Below are 23,661 nucleotides of genomic sequence, written 5' to 3'. Positions count from 1 at the left end.
TACCATCCTCCTCACTGTACATGGGGGCAAAATAAACTTAAGTCCTCTTCAAGGCAAGTTTGTAACAGCTCCAGTTCATATCCACTTATTTATCATTTCCGTAACAGTAGAAATGGGCATTTTCAGGCGAGTAGCCATTTTTTATAATCATCCTTTGACTTATGAAGGTCAACACACTTCTCCCTCATTTGGTTTGTGTGTTCTCTTATCTCCCCCATGTGCTTTTGTTGAAAACAATTATTTCTTGATGAAGGATTTGTTTTTCTCTGAATAAATTTATTTTATTAAGGTTGGATTTTTCTCATTTTGTCAGGGTGAGATGAAGTGACTTCACCAAAAGGTGGATTTTCTCTAATCCTTTTTACTATTCTTTAAGGGGTGACAATAATTGTGGAGGGCTCTGTGTGTGTGTAAGTGTGTGTGTGTGTGTGCGCGGACACAAGTGTTTTACTGGGAAATATGCTACTCGTATTTTTCTTGCGAGCTACATCCAGGACATTGAGAACCAAAACTGGGATATATTTCTCTGTACGTCACTTGTGAGGAAATCGATTAACTGTTTTCATAAATTTGGGAACTTTTTGTCCAACAAGTTGGACCTCAAACTCCTCCCCTTAGTATAACCAGTCAGGGGTGGGTTTCCCAAAAGCATCGTAACACAAAGATCATCATTAAATGGTAGCGTGAGCATCACAATGAACACTCTCTCTCCTAGTTAAGATGCTTTTAGCGTTAAGAGGCTTTTGGGAAACCCACTCCAGAACCTTTCATGCAAGTTGATTTACATGTACAATGATGTAACGGTTTCCAAATAGGCAAACTACCTTTACAACTGATACAGCACTGTAGCATAAGACTACCGTATATATTACATGGACATGAGAGTTTTACTCGGAAATATGCCACTCGTATTTTTCATACAAGCTACATCCAGGACATGGAGAACAAAAACTGTGACATAAATCTCTATATGTCACTCGTGAGGAAATCGATGAATTGTTTTGATAAATTTGGGAACTTTCTGTTTGTGAATGTGTTTATATAATAAAAAGAACATCACATGTTGGCTTGAATATATGAAGTTTATCTTCTCATGTTGAAAAACTCACATTTTTCATACAAAATACATCATGGATCTGAGCGATATATTTAAATAATATTGGCTGACTTTTTTTCATGGTATATCAAATATATTCCATTCAGCTAGCATGATACTGAACAAGTCGAAGATGCGTGAATGGAATATATCCAATATATCACAAAAAAAAAGCCAGCCAATATTATTATTATTATACATACACATTCGATGGAACAATTATAGATTTTACAAAAAAGTTAAGGGGAGGGGGGTTACTCACTTTTCCTCACCTCCAGGTAGAACTTTGGCAATATTTCTGCTATTGCTCTCTTTTCCAGTTTTTCGATGTCTGTTGGTATGTTTTTCTCTTGTAAATATGTGTGAAGAATATCCAGTGAAGTTTTGGTAGTCTTTTGGGTGTCCAACAAGTCTTTCTCGTTCCCAGCGAACAAAGAAATGCTTCTGCACATGCGCAGCAGAAAACTCTTTCACTGGATATTCATATCAGCTCCGATGTGTGAGGTCATGTTGTCTTGACAGCCATGCAATATTGTAAACCATATTCAACACTCATTCTCCACTGGGTAGAGTGACGTAATACACGTAGGATTAGCGATATGCTAACAATATTGCATGCTATCAAACCAAATGAACAAAACCCGCTAGAAGGGAATAGAACACGTTTTATTCCATTGAAAGTGTCCTGTATGTTTAATAATTCCTGAGATTTCACTCTGATGACATCACATCCAGTGTTTTTCCGCTGACTTGACACGTGTTGTCAAAATGGCGAACCAGTTCAAAATTAAAATTCTTTTGATTAACTTGCCTTTTTTTTTTTGGATGTGTCCATATAATGGAAAGATGATGACACAGTTGCGTAAAGATATGATGTTTATCTTATCGCGTTGAAAATATTTTCACTCATTCACTTTGTTCACTCGTGAAATATACATTCACCACTCAAAGATAAACTTCATATCTTCGCACAACTGTGTAATATCCTCTATGTATGTATGATATAATATATTATATAATGCAGTACCAGTCAAAAGTTTGGACACACCTAATTCAATGTTTTTTCTTTATTTTTATTAATTTAAGACACTTTGTGTCTTAAATTAATGATGAATTGTCATTTCTCTTTACTTAATTGCGTGCTTCTTTGTGGACCTTTCATTATTATGGATTCAATTAATTATAGAATGCATATTACACAAAAAAGGACAACCTTTCGAAAAAAACAACTGGAAAACCTTTTGAAAATCTGGAAACCATTTATTTATTTTCTAAATCTGCTTGTGAGCTAGCACCACTTCTACACCTACTTTGACATGCTCATGCACGTGCAGACCCCCCTCACACACACACACACACATACATACATTTGTCACACTATACTTGTGAGGACCTTCCACTGACATAATTATTATTGCAGTTAATTAATGCTGTGCCTGCACCCAAACCTAACCCTAACATCAGTAATAAAAGGAAACTTTTTGCATACTTGCCAACCCTCCCGATTTCGGCGGGAGGCTCCCGATTTTAGCCTCTGTCTCCCGCTTCCCGATCGTATTTGTTAAAAACTGGATAATCTCCTGGTTTTGGGAAATCCCTACCGCCAGGTTAAAAATACTCCAGATTATGTCCAATCAGAATCGTATGAGAAACACTGCTGACGTCAACTGATTTTTAACCAATCAACGAACAGAACGACAGTCACTTCCGTAATGTAGGATTCACCCAGGCTGTCCGACATTTTTTACAAGCAGTCATTCATCATGGCCACTAAACCCAATACCAAACTGCAAAAACATGAATGCAAACACCAGGTTGCACGGGAGAATGAATTTCCATGGATAAGCAAATGTTCGACTAGCCAGTTACACATTTTAAGGTAAAAATACCTTAAATCAGAATATAATGGACATTTGAGTGTGAAATTAAACTAGTCTTCCCTACCATTTCAGAAACAAACTGTACAACTTCTAAAGTGTTTAGTGAAATTTTGCATGACAGAGAATGTGTTTGGTGAGTGTATTTGAATAGTGTGGTCGTGTCTTAGTGCTGTTTTGAATTTATGTTTGAAAGTTTTAAGTGAAAGTTTACAAGTGAATTATGTGGAAAGTGATTGATTTTGATAGAGTTTTGAGGTTTTAAGTGAAAGATTACTAGTGAGTGTATTTTGGTAGTACTAAAATTTTGCATTGGAGTGAATTTCTTTGCGGAGTATATTTTGATAGTATGGTAGTATTTATAGTGCCATTTTTAAATTTTGTTTGAAAACTTTCAAAGTTTGCAAATGAGCAACTTCCTTTGATGCATTCCGACAGGATTTTGATCGGATTTCTAGTGCTTTTTAAAAATTCTGTTGGAAAGTGTTTAGTGAGAGAGATGCATTTTACTAGTACTAAGACAGTGCAGTATTTATTTAATTGAGTTGTTACTATTTTGGTTAAATCTTATTAAAATGTAATTTATATATGATATTATAGTTCTCTGTATTTTTACATGAGCTTACAGAAGGAAAACACATTTGATGCAATCCAATAATACTTTCATTCACTGTGACTATTTTAAGAAATGATAAACATTCTTCTGAAGCATCACTTGTGTTATTTTCTGTGGGTCTCTGCATGTATACAATAATCAGGCATGAGATTCTTCAGCTCAAAATCTGATTTAAGACTTCCCGTTCATTGTTATTATATTAAAATTCAAGACGAGCATTATTTCAGATTTTTCACTCTGAGCTCTCTCATGCCTGATACATGAATCCCATAACCTATAGTAATTGATAGAACAATTCAAAAACTCTTTAATTGTATAAATTTCAAATGGTTTGCAATTAATTGGGATCCACTGTTTTTATCGTTTCAACCGCACATCATACCCTCGTCCAATTGAAAAGGTTGTTCATGCACTTTTCTCCCCCATGAGAATTTTGAAAAGTTGGCAAGTATGTTTTTGTCTCTTATTTTATTTTTAACATTTTTGTTTAAAAATAAATAAATAAATAGACAGCAATTTCCTTGTGGGGACCATCTGAATGTCCCCACAAGGTCGAAACTGTCAGATTTTACTATCCTTGTGGGGACATTTGGTCCTCAGTAGTGTATAAAAGCGCACACACACACACACACCATTACACCCTGACCTCCATGCACACAGAGATGCACAAATGCAACACCCCAACATATATTAAATTTGTCCAGTTTTTTCACAGTTTGTTTGTAGCTGTCTAGGTTTTGTGTGTGTGTGTGTGTGTGTGTGTGTGTGTGTGTGTGTGTGTGTGTGTGTGTGTGTGTGTGTGTGTGTGTTTATCGGTCTGTCGGCCAGTAAATCCCACTTCATTATGGTGCAACACTGGACAATGACGAGGCTATGAAATTTTTACTTTTCGACATCTGCAGTGCTAACCTGGTTGACTGGCATGGCACCGCTCTCTGCATAGTGATACAGAAAAGCATATCTGAGGAGTTACTGGGATCTTGCAAAAGAACTGATGTCTAAGGATGAAGAACAGTACACAAAGCTCCATGTAGCTGGTACATAACAGTACACATCCCTGCAGAACGGAGAGGCAGATACACAGGGGTGTACAGTGACCACTGAGGCATGTCAGCATGGCTGTGGGGGCATTCTGCACGCGCTCCTGAGTCAAGGCATTGTTGACAGTACTGCCGCTGTCAGAGGTGGGTGGACACCACTGCATCAAGCAGCCTGGTGTGGCTGCTCCATTATCCCTAAGCCATTGGCTAAGCAGGCAGCTGCTGACGTAGAAATGGCAACCGCTGATGGGCACACACCACTGTACTTGGCAGCACAAACGGGCTGATACAGGGTGGCACATGTGCTGATGGCGCTGGGTGCCACCGTGCAACAGTCCCCCAGCCCAGACCTACCATCACTGCTTCATGTTTCAGCCAAGACAAGCCACACAAGCACTACGTAACTGCTGCTGAAGTATGATACTGATATCCGTGGGTGCACAGCTCAGGGCTGCACTGCCTTTCACCAACCTCACTGTGGACCACCTGGCACCTGAAGGTAGTCAGAACAAGCCAGTTGGTCAATGATTCACTGGAGAAGTGGCTTGAGGAAACCACAATGCAGGATGGGGACGGGTTAGCACCATTGCACCAAGCATTGCAGAGTGGACACATGGACATCACGCGTTTCCTGCTGAGCCATAGAAACTCGGAGACTGATCTTTTGCAACCAGAACTCAAGAATCAAAACACTTGAACAGTTAAGGAGCGCCACACGAAAGTATTAATCCTGAAACTCACCCAGCCAGCCAAAGGCCAACAATTCAACACAGAAGTCAAAGACACACAGTTGCCTTCTGCACACGAGAAAAACTAACAGAGACAAGCTGATCAATTTCATAATCTTTCTGACCAGCATGTTGCTAAAGAAAGAAAGAATCTGTTTATTGCTCGTGTACTGTTGTTTTTCTTTCCTTTACCGAATAGTGTCTTTGTCTTTCATACAATTAAAAAAATGGGGGGGGGGGGGGGAATAGATCAAATATTGGTGGGATGTCCACGTGTCCACAAACTTTTGCATATTATAGTGCATCTTTTACATGGGATGAATGCACTGTAACGTGCATTCATCCCATAATATGCACAACTGCAATAATTATCTTCATCAACCTGCCTAAAAGTTAATTGACTTTTTGTCTCTCTTCTGCCTTCCATGTCCATGTTAAGGCAAATAAAGCCTCTGAAGATACCCCATAAACTGTTCATAAACCCTCCAGTAGTTCTTTAAAAAAAAAGAAAGAAAAAAGACTTATGCAATGCTTATGAATATGTTCTAAAGGGCCTATGTAGGTATCTTTCTTCATAGATGAATTAGGAGAACTATTCATCCATCAGCTGAATACACACACACACACACACACACACACACACACACACACACACACACACACACACACACACGTGTACATCATTAAACATGGCATGCAGGTGTTCTATGCTAAATTGAGAATGTGGCTCTGTTTTAAGCAGTGCTGTTTCACCTGGCCTCTCTTACTTTTCTTTTTATGCCTCTTTTTTTTTTTTTTTTGTAAAGAGCTCCTGTTTTTGGGGTTAGGCCAAGACGAACATTAGTTTTGCTTCTGTTGGCTGGAAAGCAAATCCAAGAAACAGGCATTTGAGAATAGTGATGGGGACATGGCTGTCAATGCTGGGAGAGTAAAAGTAAATCATGGTGGAGGAAGAAAACACACAAACTGCTGCTTTGTGGTACTACGGTATGTAAATGCGGAACTGTAGCATGGAACAGTGGAAGACGCAGTGAAGATGGGATCAGCGTTTGAGACTCTTGACTCAGAGTTTGACAGTAATGGCTTCTACTTACAAGTTAAATGCCCTGAGGGATGAGGAGCAACTTCATTATACAACATCAAGGTACATTACACCACACAATACACAATATGTTTAAACATACACACCAAATGAAAACAATGTGTTTTGTGAAAATTAATTAAAAAAAAAAGCCGTTCCCTCCCCTCCACCCTTATTTGTTCACTGCACAACTCTGAATAAAGTAAACTAATAGCTTGGATATGAAACACAAAATCACGAAGGCGACTGATTAGTCCATCACTATGATGCCACTAAAGTTGTTGCATTTGGCTCTTTTTGTTTGCTATTTTGTCGAATTCATATTTAACAACCATAACTGAGTTGGGGAAACAGAAACATAGTTCGCATTCCCAATATCCCATTGTAGGAAATGGGACAGAATATTTAAGATGCTTTCATTTCTGACGATAAAAATAGATTTTTTCTTTTTTTTTTTGGGGGGGGGGGGGGACGATGACAATCAAATTATCAGTGCTGGAGTTACATCATGATATGTGTCTTGTCAAAGTCAAAAGTCAAAGTCCTTCTCACGCCAGAATCTGGTCTTCCCAGGCAGTTTCCTGTCCCAGTACTAACCCGGCACATTGGGCAGTGCCGATCTCCACTGCAATAGCCCTCAGCCTCTCACCTATACAGCCAGGGTTACGGGGGGGGGTAGTCCTCTGGTAACCGTGAGAGTTTGACTTCTGCATTCGTATCTGTATTGCAGCGTGCCTTGCCAGACGATAGTAGGTACCATTTTTATGATGGTCTTTGGTATGACCTGACTGCGAGTAGAACTCGTGATCTCCCGGTCGAGAGGCGGACACGCGAACCACTAGGTCAACTTGCGGTCATACTAGTCTTGTGCTTGCATGAAAATAGAGCTCTTGACTCATTATCCATCACTGACAATAAGAAAAAAAACACACCTCAAATACATGTACTTTCGAGAAAGAAAAAAACACACACCAGGAGGAGAATTATTATACCTGGTTGCTGGCTTGGTGTGTCAAGATGGTCCACATCCATGGCTATAATCAGAAAAGAAAATCACAAGCAGCACACTTTCATTAGCCAGATCTTACAAACACACATTTCTTATCACTTTGTCTGTGTGTCATCCCACGACGGGACTTCTTGGATCAATATCTAATCAGGCTTCCAAGCTGGAATTAAAACCCAAAATTCACAGGAGAAAATCACTGACGCTGCTGAAAATGCACTGTATAAAAATGATAAGGCGAGGGTGTACTGAAGTGAGGCTTGCTGTTCATTTTGGAACTTAGCATTGGAGTGTAAATCTGTGCATACGCTGCTGTATACACTGCACATGCTGGATTCAGCATCTCCTGCACAAACCTGGCTCAATTACAGCTATAACTTCAATATTACATGCTACAAAGAACTGTGAGTCTGAAGCTACCCTGATGTGTGAATAAAGCAACATCAGCTTACCTCCCTGGCTCAGCATATCAACATCTGGAAAATGAAAAACACACAGTGTCAGGGACAAACAGTTCATTAACTCTTGATGCAACATCTGCGAAGAACACTGAGTAAATACTTCACAGCATGTCACAGCTTGTCGATATATCTTAAAGTTCGACGTTTGGGTTTTCCGCAGAAAAAGCTCTCAACAGTCTCAACTAGTATGAGTTAACTCATTAGCCTAGGATGCTCTCTGTCAGATTCATTATCATCAGTTATAAGGACTGATGGAACTCAGGTGATGAGGAGGTTGTTTTCCTTCCTTGTGGCTACTGGGAACAGAAAATCAAGAGAATCTGAGCTGCTGGTGTAACATGATTGTCTATTGCCACAGTTAAAATGGAACGTCAGAAAGCGTACTAATGAACATACCAAAAATTGACCTCGTGTACTTAAAAAAAAAAAAAAAAAATATATATATATATATATATATATATATATATATATATATATATATATATATGAGTGATTCCACGCTTATGGGTACTGAAATGGGGACATGAACTTATTCACCTAAAACCATTTCTTTTTTTACCATCAGGTCACAAAACATGTAATCTTTAATGAATGATATGTTAAAAGATAACTTTAATTTTCTGAGATGTAATAAAAACATATTTATATGCCAAAGTCAAGCCTATGAGTTCCAAAATGATGTCTGTTACATTACTTCTGTTACGATTGTCCATCTCGCGTCTGTTACAAATTAATTACAATCTAGCTATATACCATGTTCATCTTATTGAAAGAATGTGTATGTTTATTCTACTACACATGTTTATTAATTATATTTGCTAAAACATCACCTTCCTATGTTTCAAAAAGTAATTCTACATTGTTAAAATTGAGAATATATATGTCCACAACACTTCTGTTACGTTCTGACTTTGGCATATAAATATGTTTTTATTACATCTCAGAAAATGAAAGTTATCTTTTAACATATCATTCATTAAAGATTACATGTTTTGTGACCTGATGGTAAAAAAAGAAATGGTTTTAGGTGAATTTTTAAAAATAAGTTCATGTCCCCATTTCAGTACCCATAAGCGTGGAATCACTCATATATATATATATATATATATATATATATATATATCATCTCATTATCTCTAGCCGCTTTATCCTTCTACAGGGTCGCAGGCGAGCTGGAGCCTATCCCAGCTGACTACGGGCGAAAGGCGGGGTACACCCTGGACAAGTCGCCAGGTCATCACAGGGCTGACACATAGACACAGACAACCATTCACACTCACATTCACACCTACGCTCAATTTAGAGTCACCAGTTAACCTAACCTGCATGTCTTTGGACTGTGGGGGAAACCGGAGCACCCGGAGGAAACCCACGTGGACACAGGGAGAACATGCAAACTCCGCACAGAAAGGCCCTCGCCGGCCACGGGGCTCGAACCCAGGACCTTCTTGCTGTGAGGCGACAGCACTAACCACTACACCACCGTGCCGCCCCATATATATATATATATATATATATATATATATATATATATATATATATATATAAGTTATATTGTAACATTAGTATACTGCTAATGAAATATTTCCAATTCATGTTATCAATAAAACCTCATATTTACAGTCGGTTCTGAAATTATTTAGACCCCTTCACATGAATTGTGTTGTAGATTTAATTAAAAATGGATCAAATTACTTTTTGGGCCATTAATCTACACACAGTGATCACAACAAAGTGAAAACATCTAAAACAATTCCTTCTTGAGAAGTATTCAGACTAGCAAAAGGCCCTCCAAATTGAGCTCAGGTGCATTCTGTGGACTTTACAGTAATTATCTTGAGATGTCTGTAGAACGGGACTGGAGTCTGCCTGCTGCAAATTCAATACACTGGACATGATTTAGACAGGCACATACCAGTGTGTGTATAAGGTTCCCATAATTCACAGTGCATGTCAGACCCAAATCCAAGCCATGAAATCCAAGGAACTCTACATGGACCTCCACGTTCAAATTGTGTTGAGATGTACAGTACTGGTCAAATGTTTAAACACACCTTCTAATTCAATGTCTCTCATCTCATCTCATTATCTGTAGCCGCTTTATCCTGTTCTACAGGGTCGCAGGCAAGCTGGAGCCTATCCCAGCTGACTATGGGCGAAAGACGGGGTACACCCTGGACAAGTCGCCAGGTCATCACAGGGCTGACACATAGACACAGACAACCATTCACACTCACATTCACACCTACGCTCAATTTAGAGTCACCAGTTAACCTAACCTGCATGTCTTTGGACTGTAGGGGAAACCAGCTAATTCAATGTTTTTTTCCTTTATTTTCATGAAATAAAAGACGCTTCATATCTTCAAGTATGATGGACTGTCATTTCTTTTGATTTAGTTTGAGCGTTTCTTGACATAATATGGATTACTACAGTTGTGGAATAGGGCTATTTACTGTATTTTTATTATTTACTATTTTTTTATACTATTATTTAGTAGGCATATCAGACGCTCGCTGGCCGTGCTGTGAAAATTGTGCATGCAGATGCTCATCTGAGTTTCCAAATCTGTCATTGCTTAACTCTTGAATATTTTCTATCATGAATACTACCACTAGAAAGCTTATAACTTCTGCTTTCCAAAGAAATGTATCTAGTTAAGATCTGGGGTGGGTTTCTCAAAAGCATCGTAGCACAAAGATCATCATTAAATGGTAGAGCGAGCATCGCAATGAACACACTCTCTCCTAGTTAAGACGTTCTGAGCATTAAGAGGCTTTTGAGAAACCCACCCCATTCAGTACTTTGGGAGTAACGACAGGTTGAAGTTGGTACAACAGAGTTCACGCACTGCTCAGGAAGCTGCCAGTGCTTTTTGAGTCACAGGAAAGCAGTCAGGCTCTCTCTCTTCTGATCGGTTTCAGACTGGATTACTCGTGAATATCAATCAGATAACTTTTATAAGGATGTTCTCTCGCTCTCATTGTTTCTGATGAAGTATTCAGCAAAATCTTCCGTCAGTTAGTTTTGATGTTATGCTTCATGGGAGACTTTGAAGTGAGTTTTCATAGCTTTACCTACTTTTTTTTTTCCAAATCACACTGATTTGTGTAAATAAATAACTATTTTAGAATATAACTGTAGTTGTTTTGATGAAAAATATTGAGATCTTAGTGGTTGGAATGAGATTTAAAAAACGAAGTCAGAAACGTGAGTGTCAATTTCAATTCAGTTAATTAGAATTGTTTACTGGATGTGGATCTCACAGTTTTTTCAAGGTTAGTCTTGAAAGCTGTGAATATTAATCGAAACAATAATTTATATTCTTTAATATAAACACTAGTAGGCCCTGCTTTTGAGAAATACAAGAGGCCTACAGAGCACAAAGAGGGGATTAGAAATTTTTTTTATTACTTTTTTTACTTTGATAGAGAATGGTAGATGTGAATGACATTCAATGCTTATGCATATTTTATCATTAACGCTGATTTCTCCTTCTTTGTGATGTATAAATGAGAGTTAAGATCAGCTTTATATTGAACAAATAAATCCATTTGGTGAAACTTTGAAGAAGAAAGTGTACCGATTTAACGGTTTACCAAATTAGCATAATCAATACAAATTAAATGCTAATTTGCATAACTATTTTTTTTACTAATTTTTCAAACTTTGCATTCAGTATAGGGGTGGCACGGTGGTGTAGTGGTTAGCGCTGTCGCCTCACAGCAAGAAGGTCCTAGGTTCGAGCCCAGCGGCCGGCGAGGGCCTTTCTGTGCGGAGTTTGCATGTTCTCCCCGTGTCCGCGTGGGTTTCCTCCGGGTGCTCCGGTTTCCCCCACAGTCCAAAGACATGCAGGTTAGGTTAACTGGTGACTCTAAATTGACCGTAGGTGTGAATGTGAGTGTGAATGGTTGTCTGTGTCTATGTGTCAGCCCTGTGATAATCTGGTGACTTGTCCAGGGTGTACCCCGCCTTTCGCCCGTAGTCAGCTGGGATAGGCTCCAGCTTGCCTGCGACCCTGTAGAACAGGGTAAGCAGCTACAGGTAATGGATGGATGGTATTCAGTATACAACCATCTATGTACCTGCCAATTTCCATGTAAATATCTTGAAAAAAAATTAAGAAAAAAACATTTGATCTCATTCATTAAAGAGGCCCATTTTGGACCATGTGATCCGAATACATACTACGACAGCAGTTTTCTAAAAATTAAGCCGTTTTTTCAATCTTTGATTTATAATATCTCAAGAACAGATAAACCTATTTTAATTCAGTAAAAAGTAAGTTGTTCTGCATTCAATTCTGAGTTCAATGAGACAAATTTCAAGCAATTTGGATTGAATTTTCACATGATATACCTATATTAAGAAGGCAAGAAATTAGTCCACTAATTAACTTTTGATGAAGCACACATGTTAATTGAAAAGCATTCTAGTTGACTACCTCATGAAGCTGGTTAAGATTATGCCAATAGTGTGCAAAGCATCATCAATATAAATGGAGGCTACTTTGAAGAAATATCAAACTTTTTTGTTTACCCCATAATTCCATGTACATGCCATATGTTATTTCATAGTTGTGATGTCTTCAGTATTGTTCTACAGTGTAGAAAATAGTCAAAATCCAGAAAAAAACCTATGAATGAGTAGGTGTGTCCAAACTTCTGATTGGTATTGTAGATCTGGGCAAGAGTACAAAACCATTTCTAAAGCAGTGAACATTCCCAGGAGCACAGGGAGTTCCACTGATGTGAAATGGAAAAAATAAAATAAAAAATGAACCACCAGGACTCTTCCTAGAACCCTGCCAAACTCAAGCTAGAAGGACCTTGGTCAGGGAGGTTAACCAAGAACCCAAGGGCCATTCACAATATTCACAAATACTCCATCATTGAGATCTTTATGGCAGAGTGGCAGAAATGACGGAAGCAATTCCTGGTTAAACGGCATATTGCAAGCATTTGGAAGTCTGAGAGCATTAGGAAAAAGATGCTCTTGAATGATGAAACAAAAACAGAACTTTGAAGGCTGAACTCCAACTCTACATCTGGTAAAAATCAGGTACTTCTCATCCACTGGCTAACATCATCCCGATAGCTGAAGCATGGTGGTGGCAGCATCATGCTATGGGGTAAAGTCTCTAAATGTCCTTGAGTAAACCAAGTCAAAGCTGAGAATTGAATCCAATAGAACATCTGTGAAGAGAGAGGACAAGTTACAGCTGCTCCCCATCCAATCTGAGTCGGTGTGCGTAAGTTGTAGAGACTACCCAAGCAGTCTTGATGCTGTAATTGCTGCCATAAGTGCTTCAAAAAGTACTGAACAAAGGATCTGAATACTTATCTAAAGGAGGGACTTTTGATTTTTGAAAGTTGGCAAAAATCTATTTGTCTTTGTCATTATGTGTTATTGTCTGCAAACTGACGTCCAAAAAAAGTCAATTTAATCAATTTCAAACACAATGTAATGCAGCAAAGTGTGCAAACACTGAACTGGTCTGAATACATTCTGAACTAAAGTATATGCAGCGTGGGAAATAAGGTCGGATCGGCAGACGTTTACCGGTAATTTTTGCATTTGTCCGTCTGCATTTCAAAAGCATCAGACTGGATGGCTCATGAAAAATTGTAAAGATCTGGGTCTAATCTACTTCTAATTTTCTTCCAAATGTTACACTGGGTGAATACATTATGTCATAACACGGCCTGTGAAATGGGGTTTTAAAAATTCATAACTTGGCCACCGAAGGTCGTACCCCCACCAAAATTTACAGGCACGTCCGTCTCCCTGAGTGGTACACTAAATAAGACAATAACAATACACTCAGTATTCACTGTTGTTTTTCTTGCACAATGCATTTGAACTAGTGTTTTAGGGTTGACACTATTTGATTGATCCAGTCGGTTCAGTTTACAGGAAATTTGCGGTACAGTATTATGTTAAGTGCCAAACTGCCAATCAGTGGTTATGTTGTTATTATTATGTGCATTTTTTCATTCATAGTAAGAATGACAGTCAGTCATATGCTTTGTTGGATGTCGATTTATATTTTAATAGTTTTTTATTTTCTTCTATGTTCTAAATTCTAGTTCAGCAGATTTTAGTTTGAATGCCAAATAATATGACCATGTCTAATTTTGAGTCATTTTAAAAGTCATTTTGTTCCAAAGTTACTTGGAATCTCGTCCTCAAAACTTTAACTCTTATGTAAGAATAGCTGCATTGTTAATTACTAAATTTCTTACAGACGTATTGTAAACATAGTATAAAAATAGTCAGTGTTGACATAGCGAGTGTTATTATAGTACCTGTATATGAGTACCAGTAAGGTGTAACCAACTGGAACATCCTTGGGCCCCCCGTACTTTTTTCTAGACATGGAACTGACCTGTGTGTGCTACCGTTTTCTTGGGTAGAACTTTAAGCATGTTTTTCTTGAATCTTCTGACATTTTCTTGTAAATTATATTCAATTTGTAATGTAATTAGCAACTAATGTCTAGTGTAATTTGGCCTTTGAAGATCACAAAAATGTGCCTGGAAACAGCTGAGAAGCCATCTCCAGGCATCTAAAGCCCTTCAGCTTCAGGGCCCTAAGGCGGGCCCCCAGGCACATTGTTCCGGGCCTTTGGCCGTCATTTGGACAAGCTGAAATTTGGACGGACAGACAACATTTCAAACTCATCTGTCCTGTGACAGTCTGCTTAAAATTCCTTATTTCTCACACTGTATATGTATTTACATATTCTACATTCACTCAAAAATGGACACATTTTCCACTTGCATTTTGAAAAAGCATCACTGACTTACCTTGGCCTCCCTGGCTGTCCATCTGAACATCATCAATATCAGTTTTATTAGCATCTGGGAAATGAACAAAGGTGAGTGTCAAGGGTTAACAACTCATTAACAGCCAGAACAAAGTACACACACAAATTTATGTCACAGTTTTTTTTTTAAACCAGTAAAATGTGCCAAGTTTCTTGAACACGTCAACCAGAGCTAGATCAATGTTTTTGAAGCTTTTATTAAAATTCAGTCTCAAATGATCTTTATGATAAGATGCAGAATGTCAGAATTAAGGATGATGTCCATGATATTGATAGACATACTGTATATTTCTATTTTGATCCATGCACAGATTAGAGCAACCATATACAAATCTACAGTGATAAAATCATCATTAAAAGACACATGCTTATTAATTGGTTTATTCTTTGCAGCTGATGTAATCTTTTCTGGTGATGCGCTATAATATAGTCATCAGGCTTTTTTCTTCTTTCTGCAGAATGATTTAACTTTTTCGAAGTTTGAGCTTCAGTAAGTGTACAGCAACACATTTGACGTCCAGGCTATGTCAAGACCATTGCATTTTTTGGCACAGAGAACCACTTATAAAATACGACATTAAGTCAATATGACCTGCCAGCCACTGTGATGCATTTGGCTGTATTTGAGCAGTTATGCACTTCTGTACACTTCAGAATTCATTCCGCTGCAGCCATCAGGAGTCACATCACTGATAAAACCTTGTGAAGTAGTTCCATTGGCAGCCATACATCCAGGCCATGACACTACCTCATGGTGAGGTGGTGTACTTTAACTCCATTGGCAGGTGGGCCACCTTAAAAAAACTTTTTACTGGAAAATGTCATTACATCAATCCATATGGTTAAATTTCAAGGTTACACAATCCCACAGCAAGAAAATAACAAAACAAAAAGGGTGTGCATGACACTGGCTTCTCTTACAGAGATTTAAAGACCTGTGACACCTACCCCATACTGCAACACATTCATTAATAGGTGTTTTTTGCGAAAACGGTCAACTATGAAACCTTTTCTTTTTTGCTTGCGATATGTCAGGGAGCCCTATGACAAATATTAATTGTTGCATGCATGTACAGTGGTGCTTGAAAGTTTGCGAACCCTTTAGAATTTTCTATATTTCTGCATAAATATGATCTAAAACATCAGCAGATTTTCACACAAGTCCTAAAAGTAGATAAAGAGAACCCAGTTAAACAAATGAGACAAAAATATTATACTTGGTCATTTATTTATTGAGGAAAATGATCCAATATTACATATCTGTGAGTGGCAAAAGTATGTGAACCTTTGCTTTCAGTATCTGGTGTAACCCCCTTGTGCAGCAATAACTGCAACTAAACGTTTCCGGTAACTGTTGATCAGTCCTGCACACCGGCTTGGAGGAATTTTAGCCTGTTCCTCTATACAGAACAGCTTCAACTCTGGGATGTTGGTGGGTTTCCTCACATGAACTGCTCGCTTCAGGTCCTTCCACAACATTTCAATTGGATTAAGGTCAGGACTTTGACTTGGCCATTCCAAAACATTCACTTTATTCTTCTTTAACCATTCTTTGGTAGAACGACTTGTGTGCTTAGGGTCGTTGTCTTGCTGCATTACCCACCTTCTCTTGAGATTCAGTTCATGGACAGATGTCCTGATGTTTTCCTTTAGAATTCGCTGGCATAATTCAGAATTCATTGTTCCATCAATGATGGCAAGCCGTCCTGGCCCAGATGCAGCAAAACAGGCCCAAACCATGATACTACCACCACCATGTTTCACAGATGGGATAAGGTTCTTATGCTCGAACGCAGTGTTTTCCTTTCTCCAAACATAACGCTTCTCATTTAAACCAAAAAGTTCTATTTTGTTCTCATCCATCCACAAAACATTTTTCTAATAGCTTTCTGGCTTGTCCATGTGATCTTTAGCAAACTGCAGACGAGCAGCAATGTTCTTTTGGAGAGCAGTGGCTTTCTCCTTGCAACCCTGCCATGCACACTATTGTTATTCAGTGTTCTCCTGATGGTGGACTCATGAACATTAGCCAATGTGAGAGAGGCCTTCAGTTGCTTAGAAGTTACCCTGGGGTCCTTTGTGGCCTCGCCAACTATTACACGCCTTGCTCTTGGAATGATCTTTGTTGGTCGACCACTCCTGGGGAGGGTAACAATGGTCTTAAATTTCATCCATCTGTCTGACTGTGGATTGGTGGAGTCCAAACTCTTTCGAGATGGTTTTGTAACCTTTTCCAGCCTGATGAGCATCAACAACGCTTTTTCTGAGGTCGTCAGAAATCTCCTTTGTTCGTGCCATGATACACTTCCACAAACATGTGTTGTGAAGATCAGACTCTGATAGATCCCTGTTCTTTAAATAAAACAGGGTGCCCACTCACACCTGATTGTCATCCCATTGATTGAAAACACCTGACTCTAATTTCACTTTCAAATTAACTGCTAATCCTAGATGTTCACATACTTTTGCCACTCACAGATATGTAATATTGACTCATTTTCCTCAAATAAATGACTAAGTATAATATTTTGGTCTCATTTGTTTAACTGGGTTCTCTTTATCTACTTTTAGGACTTGTGTGAAAATCTGATGTTTTAGGTTATGTTTATGCAGAAATATAGAAAATTCTAAAGGGTTCATAAACTTTCAAGTACGACTATACACACACTGAGCACTTTATTACAAACTCCTGTACACCTACACATTCATGTAATTGTCCAATCAGCCAATCATGTGTGTCAAGCAGACACACAAGACAGATACAAATCAAGCGCTTCAGGTAATGTTCACACCAAACATCAGAATGGACAAAAAGTAATCTCAGTGACTCTGAGGAGGAGAATGACCAGACGAATTTGAACTCATCAAAGTTTGAGCAAATAATCACTTTTTACAACCGTGGTGAGCAGAAAAGCATCTCAGACATGTTGAAACTTGAAGTAGATATGCTACAACAGCAGAAGAACACATCAGGTTACGCTCCTGTCAGTCAAGGACATGAATTTACAGGAGGCTACAATGGACACAAGCTCACCGAAACTGGACAGATGAAGAATGGAAACACACAAGGTGGTGTTTTTGCAATCTTCAACTGTTCACATTTGGTAACTGCTTTATCCTGGTCAGGGTTATGGTGTCATCAAGGAAGGAGGATTCATATAGGATGTGACGTACATCCATCACAATGCACCTCACACACACACACACACACACACACACACACACACACACACACACACACACACACACACACCTGGATCTAATTCATAGCCAATCCAACTACATGTGTGTTTGTGGTAGAGAACCCAGAGGAAATGCACAGAAACAACTGTCCTACTTTCACTCTTGAACATGTTAATCTTTGTCTCATCCGTCCATAAAAATGCATCATGAAATGATGAAATGGATTTTTTAACTCGTGTTACCAGTGTTTTTGGATGGATCTCTAATATATTGTATTTTATTCTAATTTATTCACATTGTTCAGCCTCATAATGATCCTCCTCACAGTCAGTGACACTTCTTTGGGCCATACGTTGAGGGTGGACCTCAAAAGTCTCGAGACGCAAATACCAGACGGAAAATCAAGTGATGCAACAAAGATAAAATGGTGCAAATATGATAGATGAGAATACAGGATGCTATTCACGTTGAGGGTGGACCTCAAAAGTCTCGAGACGCAAATACCAGACGGAAAATCAAGTGATGCAACAAAGATAAAATGGTGCAAATATGATAGATGAGAATACAGGATGCTATTCTAGTAATACAGTTCCTTCCATCAGTATGATATCATTTTCAGATTGTGCAGCTAAACCTTCTGAATAGTTCTGATTAGCTGCTTCAGGAGTAGTGCTATTCCCTGCAGATATTTGACGCATTTCAACAACATGGATTGGGGAATGGAATATGAGACAGCTCAGGATCAGTGTGTCTGTTTATTCATATAGACATCCAGGACTCTCCCTCTTCTCCTGTATATTAATCTCTCTCTCTCTCTATGACAATTCGGACAAATTGAGGCAATAAAAGCCATGACACCAATAAGTCTGTGTGCCTTGGCAGCACCATTGCGTAATTGCATAATTTTTTTTTTTTAACAAGCCAGAGTGAGATTTTTTTTAATGACGATTAAAATGCCAGACCTTATTAAACCCTAAACACATTGGTTTATTCATCAGCCTTGGCTTCTTGACCAGATTTAAAAGTTTCATTATTTAGATTCAAGATGACACTGGTGCAATTTTTACTTCATCAATCAATCCTGACTTGATATTTATTCAGTTTTCAGGCTAGGTGCAGCTGTAATATTGTGGGAGGTCAACCTATCGCCCTCTTAATGCATTTAGAAACTGCATGGTGGTGTAGTGGTTAGCGCTGTCGCCTCACAGCAAGAAGGTCCTGGGTTTAAGCCCAGCGGCCGGCGAGGGCCTTTCTGTGCGGAGTTTGCATGTTCTCCCCGTGTCTGCGTGGGTTTCCTTCTGGTGCTCCGGTTTCCCCCACAGTCCAAAGACATGCAGGTTAGGCTAATTGGTAACTCTAAATTGACCGTAGGTGTGAATGGTTGTCTGTCTCTGTGTCAGCCCTGCGATAACCTGGCGACTTGTCCAGGGTGTACCCCGCCTCTCACCCATAGTTAGCTGGGATAGGCTCCAGCTTGCCTGCGACCCTGTAGGACAGGATAAAGGCCTCTGCATGCTCTTGTGACAAGGCTTTCGCAGATAGCTTTTCGCAGACAGTTGTAATTTATCGTTGAGCGGGGAGTAATAGGCGTGCGCGATGTTATTCACCAGCACAACGCAAGGGGGCGTGAAGTCGCTAGGAGTAGTTGGTGGGTGTGGTTAGTGGAGTGTTTATCCTCCGGTTACTTATAATGACTAGAACTTTTTTTTTATAATGACTAGAATTGGAGTCGTATAGATGTACGTACTTCCTCACTTCCTCAATCAACCGCTCTTCATGCTGCTCCATCTTCGCTTGTGTTTTTAAAAATGCCAGTCGTGAAAACAAAACAAACCGGGAAAGTAGGGAAGCAGAAGTGCGTGTACAGCGGATGTAGAGTGGACCAATCAGAGCCCTCTTGTCTGCGACGCTGTCTGCGAGGCTTCTGCGGTGGTCACAATTTTTGGGAGGTGCGCGCAGAGTGTCTGCGAAGGTGGGGGGGCTACGCAGACGCTATCTGCGACACCGTCTGCGAGGACTGGGTTGTCAGCATAAATTGGCCTTAAGCAGCTACAGATAATGGATGGATGGATGGATGGATGGATGCTGGGTGCGATTTGCTGGGGGGGATGGTGGGGATCATCCCCCCCTCTGGTTTTTATCTCTGCTGAAAAAAAATCCTCGGGGACAACCCCGTCAATAAAACAAACAAACCAAAAAAAAAAAAAGTTGACATGACGGGCATGTTGTGACACAGCTTTCTATGGTCTACATTGCACTCACTTTCAAAATGACCCGAAGTGGCAGCTTTGATGTTCACGAACGTCCCCATTGTAGATAATAACAATATCCAGAGTGTGAACATGGATTTAGCGCCATGAATCACATCCTTATTGATGAGCGCAACAGAATGAATGTGTATCCACACTGACAGCCTTCTTTTCCTCGCTGTCAATGGGCCAGACGTGCGTTCCTTCCCTGCTGAGAAATTCGCAGAAATTTGGATTAAAGAAGGGCGAAACGCGGCGGATAGCGCACCGACGGGAAAGCAGAAAAGGCCACATGAACTGCGCCATCAGAGCAAACTGTTCATTTAATATTCATGTATTTTAGTGATTTTCGAGTCACTGTCCATTTAATCCGGAGGGACAGAAACATCACAGCAACGCGACAAGCAATGCGAACTTTGTTGTGTGTTAGTGTTCGTGTATTTAGTCAGAGAGATAGGAAGATGAATTTACTATCTCTGGTTTAGTGTTCGTTTTCATTTAGTGTTATTCATTTGATATCATCGGATGTTATTGAGCTGTTAGCCTATTGTTACCTCAATTTTGTGACGTTTCATGATTAAAAAAAAAAAAAACATCCCCCCTTCTGGTTTTCTGACAAATCGCACCCTGGATGGATGGATTAGTCTACACACATAACTGGCAAAGATTTTGAGCTGAAGTTCAACTTCAGGCATATTCTAACAGTAATAATGGTTCCAGCTCCCAACAGTTGAATGTTTCTTGCTCCATATGGCATCATTTAACAGTCTATTGGTTCCTGTTCTGAGGCATCTTTTAACACTAAGGGTTATTGCAATATCTAAAGAAACTAGATTTTTTTTGTGGGATTTTCATCTCATCTCATCTCATTATCTCTAGCCGCTTTATCCTTCTACAGGGTCGCAGGCAAGCTGGAGCCTATCCCAGCTGACTACGGGCGAAAGGCGGGGTACACCCTGGACAAGTCGCCAGGTCATCACAGGGCTGACACATAGACACAGACAACCATTCACACTCACATTCACACCTACGCTCAATTTAGAGTCACCAGTTAACCTAACCTGCATGTCTTTGGACTGTGGGGGAAACCGGAGCACCCGGAGGAAACCCACGTGGACACGGGGAGAACATGCAAACTCCGCACAGAAAGGCCCTTGCCGGCCCCGGGGCTCGAACCCAGGACCTTCTTGCTGTGAGGTGACAGCGCTAACCACTACACCACCGTGCCGCCCCTTGAGGGATTTTGCAGAAGAAAAATAATTTGAAACGTTTCACTTATTGTTCATTTCTAAGCAGCTCAAACAGCAGAGATCTTTAAACTCTTTGTTTTAAAATATCTCCAAACTATACACTATGATTACCTGGTTCAGGTGTGTTGATGCAAAAAACAATAATAAAAAAAACAAACCCTAAGAAACAAAAAAAGGCCACCAGCAGATGGTAGCAGTGTAACAGAGTTCTCACACTTTCTCATCTATCCAGTGACATGCACAGTTATGTAAATTGCCCAAGCTTTCCAAGCACGACCTTTTACCGCCGAAAAAGAGAGAGAACATTTTAATGCCATGTTTTCAAAACCATAATGTGCCTGTGCATTTTTTCCATCTAGGGGATTTAATAGGGGAACTAATAGTGAGAAAAATCAGAGGCAGTCTTCACATCGCAGCTGCAAGCGGTCACACTTATCTGACCACAGCAGCACAGAAAAGCCTGCAGCATGAATTATTCATGAGACATAAAAGAGGAAGAAAAGGTGAGTGACAGTGTCAGGATCAACAGCTGTAGCTCTGCAGCCTGCTAGTTCATGCATTACGTGTGTGTGTGTGTGTGTGTGTGTGTGTGTGTGTGTGTGTGTGTGTGTGTGTGTGTGTGGTGGCGAACCTTGGTGAGGGAAGGAAGGAAGCATCATGCAGTGATGGACTGAGGAACCTTCAGCTCCTTTAGTTGGAAAATGCTTTTTAATCCACGTAAACCGAAGGCTTATTGGTGCACACACGCATGCACACGCACACACGTTTGATTTTTTTCCTCCCACAATTTCAACAGTCTCTTCTGTTCTCTCCTGCCTTTTCTCTGTTGACATGCCCCTTCAGTACTTTTCATCTGCTGAATACACAGTTAACAGACTGACCTTAAGCCCTACATCTTGATCTGCTTGTGTATCTGGCTACCTCTTAATCCTCCAAATGCCAAATCTCGCACACGGTGTGTGACAGCCATCCCAGTCGACTTTCCTTTGGATTCCTCTCCCTATCTAGCATAATTATTCCCTCTCTTTCCCCTTTTTTCATTTTTTTTTTGTTTGTTTGTTTTTGTCCTGCAAGCTTTGAAGTGTCTTGGATGGTATCGCAAAGTGTCGTTCAACTCACAGCCTCCTCATGGATGCTAACATTTGCTGTTCATCTGTGTATGCAATCCATCTTTGCTAATAAACATGAACAAACAAGACTAGCTCTAGTGTTGTCCAGTTCCATGTTGTGGTTGCCTGGATACCTGTGGTCAGGGAGCAATGTATAGCGTTCGAGTTAGCTAGTTAAGTTAGCTATTAATACAGACTATAGGAAATGAATAAATATATTAGGCCAAATAAAAAAAAAAAGTGTGTTTCCGGTAACCCGACCGATCGAGAATTTCCGCGTCGAAATTGCCGACCGTAAAGTTTTTATTACAAATTTCCCTCGATATTTTAGTGTAAGTGGCGTTAGTTTGTCATAATTTTTTGTTTCAACGCATTCAAGTTGTGAAAGAAACGATAAAATGTAAAATGTTTCGCCACTTCTATCAGCCCTCCTGCATAAACATGGAAGCGCACTTGTATACTGAAGGAGGAAGGAAAACTGAGCCGAGCCGCCATTTTGAATCCTCATTCAAGGCTGTAATGCAAATTGCTTCCTTTTCAGTATACAAGTGCACTTCCATGGCAGGGAAAAACACTACATTTTGCCGACTATGTAGTCCCCTATTTATACAAATAGGAGTCATTCAGGATTCAGCCATGTTTTTGCTCGGTGTTTTTGCTCGACCCAAGTTCTACAGTAGGCTAGGCTAGGCCGTCTGCTTTTAATGGAAGTAGCCTAGCCTAGGACGTTATTTTCACGCTATTTCTTGATAAGGTGTTTTCACGTTATTACATGAAAATATCATGAAATATCGCTTCCGTAGATCATAACTCGAACTCTCGCGATATTTTTTTTATTCGTTTAAAGATTTAAAACACTTATTTTATTATGATGTGTGGTATAAAGGATTCTGTGCCAAAATACTATTTTGTAAGATGTTTACTTGTGTTAATTTTTTCGAACAAAATAAAAAAAAATTAAGAAAAAAAAAAAAACCTTTCCTACCTACCGACCTTATTTTAGTATTTCATGTTACCGGAAACACACTATTTTTTTTTTTTGGCCTTATCATGTAGCATCAAGTTTGCAACCTTGACACATCCATTAATCCATTTAAACCGTTAAATAAGAAATAGTTCTACCATTAATCGGATCA

The 23,661-nt window shown here is 39.5% G+C and overlaps 1 protein-coding gene across 1 annotated transcript in view; it reads right to left on the bottom strand.

The window, feature by feature from the left end:
- Positions 1-23,661, bottom strand: part of macrod2 (mono-ADP ribosylhydrolase 2) — a 1,287,170-nt gene that overhangs the window by 66,904 nt on the left and 1,196,605 nt on the right. The window contains exons 11-13 of the mRNA XM_060925481.1: positions 14,715-14,768; positions 7,897-7,920; positions 7,431-7,472 (exon numbers count right to left, since the gene is read on the bottom strand). Coding sequence (XP_060781464.1) covers positions 7,431-7,472; positions 7,897-7,920; positions 14,715-14,768 — 120 coding nt within the window. The remainder of the gene's footprint in view (positions 1-7,430; positions 7,473-7,896; positions 7,921-14,714; positions 14,769-23,661) is intronic.

This window comes from Neoarius graeffei, chromosome 7, assembly GCF_027579695.1.
Source record: "Neoarius graeffei isolate fNeoGra1 chromosome 7, fNeoGra1.pri, whole genome shotgun sequence".
NCBI classification, from domain to species: Eukaryota; Metazoa; Chordata; class Actinopteri; order Siluriformes; family Ariidae; genus Neoarius; species Neoarius graeffei.
This window is presented reverse-complemented; position numbering and strand designations above follow the sequence as displayed.